Source organism: Lissotriton helveticus, chromosome 10 (genome assembly GCF_964261635.1).
Source record: "Lissotriton helveticus chromosome 10, aLisHel1.1, whole genome shotgun sequence".
Classification (NCBI taxonomy): domain Eukaryota; kingdom Metazoa; phylum Chordata; class Amphibia; order Caudata; family Salamandridae; genus Lissotriton; species Lissotriton helveticus.
Genome location: NC_136071.1, coordinates 204,790,532 through 204,803,236, shown reverse-complemented (window position 1 = coordinate 204,803,236; position 12,705 = coordinate 204,790,532). Strand labels below are relative to the sequence as shown.

Below are 12,705 nucleotides of genomic sequence, written 5' to 3'. Positions count from 1 at the left end.
TTAGAAAGGAGTTGATCACCGTGCAGAGAATAGAAGCATATCTTTTATGAAGTTGAAGTGATTGTTTCAGAAATCATAAGCACAATGTGTGTTTGGGACTGGTGATGAAGTTAAATGCAATAGGATTATAGTCCAAGCCAATGGGTTGGAATTGTGAGATGCCAAAACACTACTCTGTCTCAAAAGACCATGCAATTTAACCCATATACAGTAACATCTTTCATCTTTTGGCCATTGGGCATGTAAGGAATTGCATTTCTTGAGCTCCCATCCCTGCCCTTTTTCTTTAAAGCTTTACTGTAATTTGTACCTTTTTGATGGCCATTTTTGACACCCCTGATCCTGAGGGACACGTCAGACTCCAGATCTGGACTGGTTCATAGCATATTCATATGCTGTGTAGTCTCCTGCCACCCACTGTTGGGTCGTGAACATAATGCTTGTCTGGAGGGTGTTTATTTCAGCTTGAGACATGAGTCAAATGACTTGTGAGCTCAAGATCCTAAAACCCACAATGCACCGGGGGACACCTACCTATGATCAAATCTTCAACTATTAGGTCTTGAGGTGTAAGATTTTTACTCTTGTTTAAGGATTCATATAATCATCATTTTGGCACAGATGACATGAAAAACATCTTTATGACGTAAACACAAACAAACTGCTTGCTAAAAATGTAGCACTTCCTTCCCTTCAACTGCACAAAATCTGGTCATATGATAACGACTTAGGTGGGGGGAAAGAGAGGTTGGTAATAGGAACTACCAGTTACAATTTCTCTTCAATATAACACCCAATATGCTACAGATGCATCTGAGGTCTACAGTCTTTGCACTGGAGTCACAATGAATCTAAATGTCGGGTGTTAGTTGCTCTAGTCTAAGAGGCCATTACATTTAGAAGGAAATGGGACTAGTTCCTTTGCCCCATGTTGGCAAGAGAGGAAAATACTTGATCACTAAAAAGAGTCTGTGAAGAGGACACTGAAGTAAGTGGGGAAGATCTGTCTGCAGAACAGGCCATGGTTATAGATGTGGATGAAATAACTACACAGTATTGCAGGGCTAGAGGGACGTTTAAGAGACCAAGCCTAAGTAGTATCCCCCACAGGAACAGACTACTCAGTTTCAGAGCCAGAGACAACGACGGACAGAGCGGGGTCTCATATATCCTGAGCCAGGTCCAGGAAGAGGTGAGGTCCACTCCCCGGACACCCTGGTACTAAATCGACCAGGTGCCGAAGAGAGGAGTTGATACAGCTGAAGGAGAATGATATCCTTTGCTGGTTTTCACTTGTGTGTTTTTTGTTTAGTTTTTTCACACGTTCATCACTTGTAATGCAGTAGCATATATTTAGAACAGAGACCCTGACGAAGGCCTGGGCAATTTTCCCACTGGGGCTGAAACATGTTGGTCTCCTCGCAGCTATTTGTGTGGACTGCGTTGATGCTATTATACTGTTCTTGTTTTTAAAGGGGAAGGGGCTAGCGTTCATTAAAACTGGTTTGTGCTAAGTTCCCTATCCTGTTTTAAATCACCACGTTTTTTGCTTTTGCACTGCACTTCCCATTGTATCAACATCAGGTGGTAGTACCGAGTGATTGTGGGTCGCTACCCCCAACTGGTTGTCGGGGTATGCCAGTCTCAATGATCAAGAGACACGATACCCGATAAGGACTACCAAATGAGAATATTGATCCATACAAGACTTTTGATGGGAATCCTTAACCAGGGGTAACTCACGTTTACTGGCGCTTCACTTTTTGGTGGTATGGTTTGTTGGATCTGCTTTGTTTGTTTCTCATGTACTGTTGACATGATTACAAAAGCATAGAATCACACTTGTTATAGATGTGGATGAACATCACAGGAGCACATTCTAATTAGACCTCTTTGTGCCTTTGTCCTCCTGTGAAATAGGCCAAAAAAACAAAACTTCAATGAAAGCTACTGCAATGGCCCAAAGGAGTCAGATTTTATGTCATCCATTTACCATGAATACTTACTGCCCACAGTCATACTCGTAGCTTGTAGCTTGTATGTTCCTTTTTTAAATGTTAAAATGTGAATCCAAGGTTTTCGAAGTAGCCTTCCTCGTGGCTTTGTGCTTGGGAGAGGTAGTGTATGGACATTTCCGCCTCAGTATTTTGTAATGCTGTTAAAAGGAGTTAGGGTACTGACATTGGAGAGTAACTCTTTGCTTGTGGAACCATAGACAGTACTCCTGTGAATGTTGATACTAAAGGTAAGTTGGTCCCCTGTTTTATTTACTTCCCTGACATGATATATGTAGAGATCTTAACTTCTCCGAAGGCCTTGGTCTTTTCCTGGCTTATTGTTTACTAGGCAGTGTTTATTGTGTCATTTGCTAGAGAGTTTTTATTATAGGTATCTTAAAGTGGCTGTACAGTAACGCCACAGCACTATATAAAACACCCTAACAAATAAGACAATAAATTACATCCGTTCAAGTTGCCACCATTGCAAACCATCGTTCATTTGTGAATGCCTTATGTCTTTTCTACTCTATCTCCCCAGAGAATAACTCAACTTATTACATTTACATGTAAAACAAACAGATGACCAGTTGCTCTTCTTTCAGAGCCGACGAGGATGAGGAAATCATTGTGAAAGCAATGAGCGACTACTGGGTTGTGGGGAAAAAGTCGGATCAACGTGAACTGTATGTAATTTTGAATCAAAAAAATGCCAACCTGATTGAAGTAAATGGTGAGTAAATATAGTGCTACTTTGTTTGAAGTGGTCTGTACGTTTATTTAGCATATGTCTTACTCTGTGCTGTACTGGATATTTAGTTTTTACTTAAGTTGGAAGGCAGTCCTGATCAGGTTACATAAGGGTTTTGTTTCTCCTCTATGCATTGCTTGTCAGGCTGAGAAAGACATCATTAATATTCAGCAGATCTATCTGAACAGGTGTTTTGAATAATTAAAACACAAACTTTATCTCGTTTCCTCCTGCCTCCCTTTCCCCTTTTGGTGACAATAATGGGATGCTTCAGACAGGTTCGAATTAATATCCCTGTGCACCAGATATATTATTATGTAACATACTGTAGTCAAGAGTATTCCGCCTTTCATTGTCAAGTTTGATCTTACAATTTAACTCGTTCTGGATATTTTTCACACATCGTAAAACTTCTCTAGGATCCTAAATCATTTTCTTTGTCTCCCCATTTGAGAAGGTTATAGGACATTATGACTCCTCTTAACTGACCCACTTGCATTCAAAGTATGTAAGGGGATGAAGGCAAGGGGCAGAGTTAAGGGGCATGCCTTTGACCCTGGCCCTCATATAAGGGCTGGTCAGACAAAGGAGCTGTTGTATAATTTGGAATTGGATACTTCTCGGGATTGGCATGGCAGCAATTGGAAGCTGTTTTGTCACACAAGTGACTTCTTCAAGGCTAAATTGAATAATACTGTTGTCACAATCCCATGGGTCAACAGGCCTGGGTAAAGACGACAATATTCCTGAAAGTCAGAGCCTAGAATAGAAATGACATCCTCGGTCTTCAAAATGTGTCCCACTGTTCCACACCGTAAATTTATATTTCAGAACATCAGTATACAGGACATGTTATCAACTAAACAAGTAGAAAGTAATTCCAATGTAGTCCAAGATGATTCCCTAGATACGTTTCCTCAAAAGTGTCCACCGTTATCCAAATGAAGGGGCCCAGTATTAACCGATTCTCCAGAATGACCAGTTCTACAGAATGACCACGCCTTCTTTCTCTGTGAGACCATGCATTTTGGCAACATAAGCTTCAAACTATGTGGGACTGAGTCTGTGCATACCATCAGAATAAGTTGACCTAATTCCTGGCTAGTTCACAGTGCACCACTTGGGCCCCTAAACTGACAGGGCACTGGATGGTGTCTACAACCTCAGAACATGACAACCCTAATTTCCCCCTAGGATATTGTGGAAACAAATCTTGCACTTTCATTTGTAAGTCAGGCATGCCCAAAGAGGTACTCAATAAATACACAAGTGGTGTTTCAAGTATTTTTTTAGACAACTTGAATCTTGTGCAAAATATATGCACTGCAATGATAACTAGTATGAAGAAACCAATGTCAAGCATGACAAGAATGGTGAACAGGATGAATAATTCAACCATTTTACAATTGCATTGGATTATATGAAGACATATAATTGTACTCCTACCTAGCTTTGTATATCCTAATAAGTATAGATGTGCTAATCTGCCAGATCCCACAGAGTGGTCTAACTCCCCATTTATTTGTGTGCATGTATCATCCAACAACTACGTCTGGTATATAGCAGACCACTGGCCTTCTTAGGATAGGGATGGGATCCAGCTGGCCAGAATTCAGGCACAGAGTGACCACGACAATCCTGTTGAAATGCTCCGCTCCCTAAGGAAGGGCTCATATGGTTTATATATTAAACTAAACCCATGCATTCAGTGCCTGAACTCTGGACCAGCCACATTTTGTTCATTCTTCCTACCCTGGGCTGGGACTCAACAGACAACAATCCATAACGTAGTTTGCATAGAGTACTGGGGATCTTGCAAGATACCATAATTCCCTATGAAGAAATGTACATGTAAACAATTATTTTCTGAGTACTCTGATGTGCAAGCAAAATGTGTTGCAGAGGTCACTGTTTAAAAAGATGTCAACTTTAAATGTGGTTATGTAATGGAAGTGTTTGTGTCTAGAGCCCATGCAACTACACAACAGTCAAAGTACCGCCAATGGATCCTTTCTTAATGGCGACTGTGCCTCTTGACCCTGTTACTGAGCTGACCCCGACTTCAGGGCAGACACCTGTCCCAATGTCTCACTCTGCGCCGAAATTCTTTCACGTTCCCAACTCTGAAGGAAATCCACTATGACTTTAACTGCTGGCACGCCAGCCCTGACTTCATACACAGCCCATGCAGCACCATTTGGACTCCATGGGATTTCCATTGATGCCCATGCTTGATTGATGGACATGTTATTAGATGGCTCTCTAAGCTTCTGGGACAAAGACTATTTGCCCTTGGAGACCTTCAAAGAAAACAGAGCTACAGTGCATTCTATTGGCCGTTTGGTGCCGATTCGGCAGTATCCCCAACAGCACTGTTTTTATCAGAAAGAAACAGTTAGTTATAGATTCCTTACCTTAGAATTACCCACTAGGCGTCAGACTGGATCTGGAAAGTTTTTCGTCAGCAGTACCCCTGCGCGTCGGAAGGTGGCGTCGGTCGACTCAGTCGTCGGGATGACATCGCGGTAGCTACATAGACGCCACCATCACGCACTGACGTTAGTTCTTTCTTTTTCCGCACCAGCAAGCGCAGATCCGGAGAGAGCGGTACGCCGTCACTTTTTGACGACTTTTTGTCGTTTTTGAGTCGGTGATGGATACACACCGCGTGTGCCTCTACTGCCTGGAGCGCGACCATGACCCCAAGTTGTGCTCTGACTGCCGAACCATGGCCCCAAAGTCTTTGTGGGAGCGGTCCCAAAAGCTCCTCGAGGCCAAGCAGTCAGCTCCGCGCAGCTCAAGGTCCCGGTCGCGTGGGTGATTGAGGGACCGATCGTGGAGTCATCACCATCACTCCTCTTCTAAGTCTTCACACTCGGGTCAGGTAAGTCGAAGCACAAGAAGAAGTCGAAGAAGCATTGTCGCTCTTCGACTTCCCCTCATCCGTCAGTTGACGCGACGAAGGGTGCGGGTGGTGCGCCTCCTGCAGCTCCGCGTCCGAAGCCTTCAGGGTAGACTCAGACCTTCCCTCCCTTCCTGGGACCGGGAGCGACCCCTGACCAGCTTCGTCAATTTTACGAAGCGATGCACGCCATCTTTGGGCAGCCCAACTCTGCCGGCTTGCCCTTGGGCCCCACATACTCAGCTGGGGGCCATAGGCCTTCGACACCGGCAGCTTCGACCTCGGCACCGCAGGGCCCTCTTGGATCCAGGCTTGGATCCAAATCGGCGCCGGTCGACCTTGTTACACCTCCACCGGCTTCGATTCCACCAGCACCACTTCCGCAGCCAACTGGGGGCCCAGCTGGCGTCGACCCCGGCTTCCGCCCCGATGTGGACACGGAGCCGGACTGGCATCGGCCGGATCCAGCACCGATGGTTACTTTTGTCCCTGTGTTCCACCCTGGCCATTTCCAGCCAGATTGGCAGCCAGACTAGGATGAGGAAGACTGGGAGGGGTCTGGTGACCCTTTAATAGACCAGTTAGATTACTATCCGGACTGGAGAGAGGAACTGGGTGATGCCAGTGGTCTGGATACCTCCCCAGACCTAGGCATGTTGTCTCCTCCTACCGTGGCTACGAAGGAGGGAGCGTCATACGCAGTGGTGTTGCGTAGGGCGGCTGAGGCTCTCCACATCGAGCTTCCTACGGTGGCAGTCAGGATTAACCTCCTGACAGAGGGCCTTTCAACCGGCAGCAAGTTCTTTGGATCCCCTGTTGCCATTTAATGAAGCCCTCACCGACATCCATTTGGGCACCTGGTCCAGGCCCAACACAGGGGCTCCTGTGAACAGGATGATTACCCGACGCCACTGCCCGGCCCCTTGCAACCCCACTTTCCTCTGCAAACACCCCACCCCTGAGAGCTTGGTGGTTCAAGCCTCCACTTCTAAAGGCGTCTTCCCTACTGCAAAAAGCTGGACCACCTTGGGAAGAAAATGTTTTCTTCCGCCCGCTTGGGACTGCGGTCGGTAAACACCGCATGTCTTTTGGGCTGTTGCACTCACTCTGTGTGGGATAAGGTGGCGCAGGTGCTGCCTCAGTGCCTGGAGGAGGCCTGGGCCGCACTCTCCCGTGCAGTTGCCGAGGGGAGAGACGCAGCGAAGTTTACCATCCGCTTTGTGCTGGATACCTCTGACGCACTTGGTAAGACGATTTCGTCAGCAGCCCTTCAACGCTACGCCTGGTTGCTTTCGACTGGTTTTTCCTGGGATGTCCAAATCACCCTTATGGACATGCCCTTTGATTGGCGTCGCCTTTTTGGCGACAAGGCAGACAGCGCGCTAGAGCGCTTTAAAGACTCGGGCTACTGCAAGATCCATGGGCCTCTCCACCACCCGCCCTGCGCAGTCTGCCTTTTGCAGCTTTCGTGGCTACGGAAGGGGTGCCCCACTATGTACCGCCCAGAGCCACAGGCCGCCGCAAACTGTTCAGCCCCAGTGCGTCCGGGGAGTGCGAACCACCTGCGTGCAGCAGCCTCCAAACCCTCCTAGTCCGACCTTTCAGGGTCACCAAACGCCAGTGGGCGGCAGTATCCGCCATCACCTCCCCACTGGCGCACCATCACGTCAGACAGGTGGGTTCTGCAGATAGTCCACCTCAGTACCATCGCATGTCGGAAGATCACCACACCCTTCTCCAACAGGAAGTTTCAGCACTCTTGGCCAAGGGTGCCATAGAGCGCGTTCCTGCCCCAGAAGTAGGTCGTGGTTGCTATTCCCACTACTTTCTGGTACTCAAGAAGGGCAAAGGCCTGTGTCCTATCTTGGATCTCAGGAACGTCAACCGCTTCCTCTGGAAGGAGAAGTTCAAGATGTTGACACTCGCTCAGGTCTTGTCTGCCCTCGACCCTGGAGACTGGATGGTAGAGTTGGACTTGCAGGACGCTTACTTTCACATCCCCGTCCTGCCGGCATTACTTGTGGTTCATGGTAGGTCAAGAGCACTTTCAGTTTACTGTGCTCCCCTTTGGCCTTACCAGCGCCCCTTGGGTGTTCACAAAAGTGATGGTGGTCGCAGCTCATCTGCGCAGATCAGGGGTTCCCGTCTTCCCCTATCTCGACGACTGGTTGTTGAAGGCGAGCTCGCCCCAGGCAGTTGTCTCCCACCTGCGAACTACGGCCGACCTCCTGCATTTTCTGGGGTTCTCCATCAACGTGCCGAAGTCACACCTGACCCCCTCTCAGAAGCTCCTCTTCATCAGAGCTGTTCTGGACATGACGCAGTTTCGGATTTATCCTCCCGAACACCGAGTCCAGGATATTCGGGCTATGATTCTGATCTTTCAGCCTCTAGTCTGGGTTTCGGTCAGGATGACCCCGAGGCTGCTGGGCCTCATGACCTCCTGCATCCTGCTGGTCGATCATGCCAGGTGGCATATGCGGGCTCTGCAGTGGGACCTGAAGTTCCAGTGGGTGCAACATCAGGGGAATCTGTCCGATTGCGTACAGATCTCAGAGGGCACTGCACGATAATTGCAGTGGTGGCTCACAAACCAGGATTGGGTCAACTGCAGATTCCTGCACCCTTCCCCAACCAGAACACACAGTGGTGACAGACGCATCCCTTCTGGGATGGGGTGCCACTTTGGCGAGGCGGAGATCAGAGGCCTCTGGTCTCCGGCGGAGTCCGAGCTCCACATCAACCTTCTGGAGCTTCGGGCGATCCATCTTGCACTCAAAGCATTCCTTCCCTCATTCCGGGGAAGAGAAGTGCAGGTGTTAATGGGCAACATCATCGCCATGTGGTACTGCAACAAACAAGGCGGGACCCCATGTCAAGAGGCCCTCCGCCTCTGGACATGGCCGGAACATCAGGGCATATCCCTCGTGGTTCAACACCTGGCAGGCTCACTGAACACCAGGGCAGACGAACTCAGCCGCAGGTGCATGATGGATCACGAATGGTGTCTTCACTCGGAGGTGGTGCAAGGTCTCTTTCAACAGTGGGGAGAGCCTTGGTTAGATCTATTCGCCACCGAAGAGAATGCACAATGTCAGCAATTCTGCGTGTTGGAATTTCCAAGGCCGCACTCGCAAGGAGACGCTTTTCGTCACGAGCGGAGTTGCGGGCTTCTATACGCCTTTCCACCTATACCACTTCTGCCCAGAGTGCTGAAGAAGATCAGGCACGACTGGGCCCAAGTCATTCTTGTGGCCTCGGATTGGGCACGAAGAGTCTGGTATCCTCAGCTGCTCAACATGGCCATCGATCCTCCGATCCGACTGCATATTAGAGAGGATCTTCTGTCGCAGCTGCAGGGGGCAGTCCTCCACCCGAACCTGTCCAGCCTCCACATCCTTGCATGGAGATTGAGCGGCGACAGTTGATGTTGTTTGACCTGCCTCCCGAAGTCTGTGATGTAATCTTGGCTGCCAGGCGTTCCGCCACCAAGACGGTATACCCCTGCAGATGGAATACATTTGTGGCATGGTGCACAGCAAAGGCTATGGATCCCCTTTCTGCCCCTCTTTCTGGACAACATAGGGCAGGAGGAATGGGTTAGAGACATGGACTTGGACAATAAAGGGCAGGAGGGAAATGGACAGGGCCACTAAATTGATCTTACCGGTCAGGCGCCAGGAGTTGCCGCAGCACAATACACCACGCAGGGCAAGCGGGAGGACTTCTATCATTGGGCTAAACCTGGGTTACATTTGGCTGCTATTTGCGCTACATTTGGGCTCTTTGTGTGTCTCTGTGCCATCTTAGGAGACATTTTTTGTTATGAAGCTCCATAATTTCCTCATTTACTGCAGTATTCTCAGTAGAAAATGCTTTCAGTTTTCCACTTCGATTCCATCAAGATGGCGTTTTGGCATAAATTCAGAATTTTAGCACGCTAGTTGCTCATTAGAACACTGTGATAGCGCTGCTGATCGCCAGCGAGTTAACTGGCATTCTGCTGCTGTTGAAAGTGCATGTTTCAGTCTGCATGTTTTAATGCAATGTAAGAGTAAGATATTTGAGAACTCATTTAAAATGTGTCCTAATATTGCTTTCTACAGCACTAACCATAATTTCCAAGACAAAATGAACCCCCACATTGTGTTACTTTCTAAATGAAATGTTTTAAGTTTTAGCAGTTTGATTCAATTAAGATGGCTTCAGGTGTGTCAAACAATTTTGTCATAGGTTAGTCTGTTAGCGCTCTAATTGTTCTTTATAACACTCTGGGAGCTGCAATAGAACATAGGGGAATCATCTGACAGGCTGTTTATGATGGAAGTACATGTTTTACTCAGTATGTCAGACTTTATTCTCACATCGCTGAGAAAGATAGTGTGAATTTACAGAAAATATGCTTTCATTTTAGTTTCGGGAGCACCTGCCAAAACCTCTATGAGAAAATCATGAAAAAACAGGTTTCTCAAACAGGATTCATGAAAACCCCGCAGGTCTGCATTCTTTGCAGCGTAAAATCACCGTAGAGCACTCCACAATTCTTAAAATGAGTATGGTACCAGCAACAAATGATTCATTTTTTGTCTCAAATCTATTTTCACTCTTTGTACATGCTGCTTTTTGTGACCCTCAAAACCTGCCATTCACAACAATGCATTTCAATGTGGTCCATGTCCTAGAGTCCTTTAACAGCTGCCACTGCTTGTTGTCCAGGTTGTGGTCAGCCAATAAAGGGGGGGGGCATTGGCGATGCCCTTTGGAGTCTGAGCTTGCTCACACTGCGCCTTACATATTTTTTTTTATTCATTTACAGGACACAGGGACCAAGTCCCTGAGTCTTGTAATGACTGCCAAAACAAATTATTCAGGTTGAAACCAACTAATCAGGTTTGACTATCCCTGTTAAATTTTCACCAACTGTCGAGATATCTATACATTTTGAACCTTAATTTCTCAAAAGCTACTGAACAGATTTATACCAAATCAGAAAAAGCTCCATTTGCTGACCAATATCTAGCTTCCTGCCAAATTTGGTGTAACTCCTTTCAGCAGTTTTTGCTGTAACCCTGTTTAAAGAAGTCTATGGAAAATGCATGGGGTTTTTGCGTTTTGGGACCTCCTCTTTTTTCTCGGCCCCCGCTTGACTGATCACCTCAAAACCTTCCATGCACAAACTAGTCAAAAAGTTGCATCATTTTGGAAAGTTTAGTGGAAATTCGTCAAATGATGCCAAAGTTATTAGCAACACAAAAGTGCTTTTCCTATGGAACAGCTGACGTAAGTATAACGACCCAGTGGCAACCGCCACTGAGTAATACATGTACGGGTATGTGTGTGTATTTATATAACTGTATAGAAAACAGGTTCTTCTTATTTCCATCTGAAATCACTTATTCTAATATACAAATGCATGTTGCAGCAGCCAACATCAGTTATTTATTATTTACATTGTCAAAAATTGCTACTTGTAATAAACCTTAATATGGTTAAACTTCATGTATATGATTGTGACATATTTAGGTCAATTTGCTTATTTTGGTCTGATACTTCTGTTCTTGGATATTAAAAACGTGAGTTCTGGTCATTCGAAAGTCCTTTTCTATTGCTACACTTCGTCCTTATATGCTATCTAAGGTTACTTTTCCTCCAGACAGGTGCCAGAAATAAGTAAATCAGTTGACCACTATCCTTTCAATTTGCGTTTATTGCTTTACTGGATTTTTTTAATGTGATAAACAGCAATGCTTGTATATTGTTAGTTTAATTGCAGCACAACATTCTCTTTCTGTACAACTTTCTGTAAGTGATTACACATTTGTTTATTAAAGTAATTGAATTGTATTGTTGGAGATGCATTATTTTTAAGGGTAAAATAGCACCTTGTTTAAAAAAAAATGGTTTCTTGTAATTGGGCTTCCTGTGAAATCTTGAAGTGGAGGTTCCAGTTTTACAGTGTCCGCTGCAGAGCTAAGACCTGGAGCGAGCTCTTGCAGACAATAACTTTGACTAATCCATCTTGAAATCATCCTGATGTGCAGGAGGTTGAATCAACCTGTGGGCTGCTCCTATGAAGTGTCTGTAAGTGGTAGAGCGATACTGTGGCATCTCTTGATTAGGCATTTATGCCCACCATTTGGAACTCTTCATCTACAGTTTTAAGCGTTGGCGAACCCCAGGCTAGAGAAGATTCCATACCTTTACTTCTTGGTGGGAGTCTGTTGGAATCTGTCTCTAGGTCTTTTAACACTGACTTACCCACTCCCTCTGGGGAGCAGTAGAGGGGTGTCCTACTTGTGATCCTTAAGTCAAGGGTTCTCTCAGAATTCCTGGGGCCAATTCTGGCTGGAGGTGCCCTAGCAAGGAGTTCCCGAGACTTCTGTGAGTCACAGTGGTGCCCTGCGTGTGGCCAATAAGTCATGTGGCCCAGCAATCTACCAGCTGGTAGATCAAAGGTTGTTTTGAACGGAGAAGGGTGCTACTGCTGAGAGACAGTATACCAAGGAGCTATTATGAGCTGTAGGCCCCTGAGATGTGCCCTCCACTCTCCTCCTTTAATGGAGGGAGAGCATTTTGAAACAAGCTCTACCAATTTACCAAATGTTTTGAAGCCAGACTCCTGGTGGCTTGTGCATTCCACCAGGGGCGAGAACAGGTCCCTCGACTATCTCCACAAAAAAATCCACCATAGACTTCGTGAAGCAAGGATGTGTTCTCGCACCCCTCCTGTTAAATCTCTATACCACCAGCCTTGGGAAGTTCTTGGAGCACAGCCGCCTGCTTCTGCCTAAACTGGGCCAATCGAAACTGCACATCTCACAATATGCTGATGACATAGTCATAATGGATCATGCCAAATCTGGCCTTCAACGCGCCCTGAGTAAGCTCGACGTTTATATAATAAAGCTAATGCCCTTAAAATCAATCAGGACAAGACCAAGGTCCTGATTTTTGGCCGCTGCCTAAAAAAGAAATATTTAACATGGAACATCCTCGAAGATCAAATTGACACCGAAGTATTACTACCTGGATGTATGGTCGAGTGAGCCATCCAG

At 46.4% G+C, this 12,705-nt stretch overlaps 1 protein-coding gene across 5 annotated transcripts in view; it reads left to right on the top strand.

Moving 5' to 3' along the window:
- Positions 1-12,705, top strand: part of CCZ1 (CCZ1 vacuolar protein trafficking and biogenesis associated) — a 249,034-nt gene that overhangs the window by 224,897 nt on the left and 11,432 nt on the right. For all 5 annotated transcript variants that reach the window (XM_078665158.1, XM_078665155.1, XM_078665156.1 and 2 more), the window contains one exon: positions 2,603-2,730. In XM_078665158.1, the coding sequence (XP_078521284.1) occupies positions 2,603-2,730 (128 nt within the window). The remainder of the gene's footprint in view (positions 1-2,602; positions 2,731-12,705) is intronic.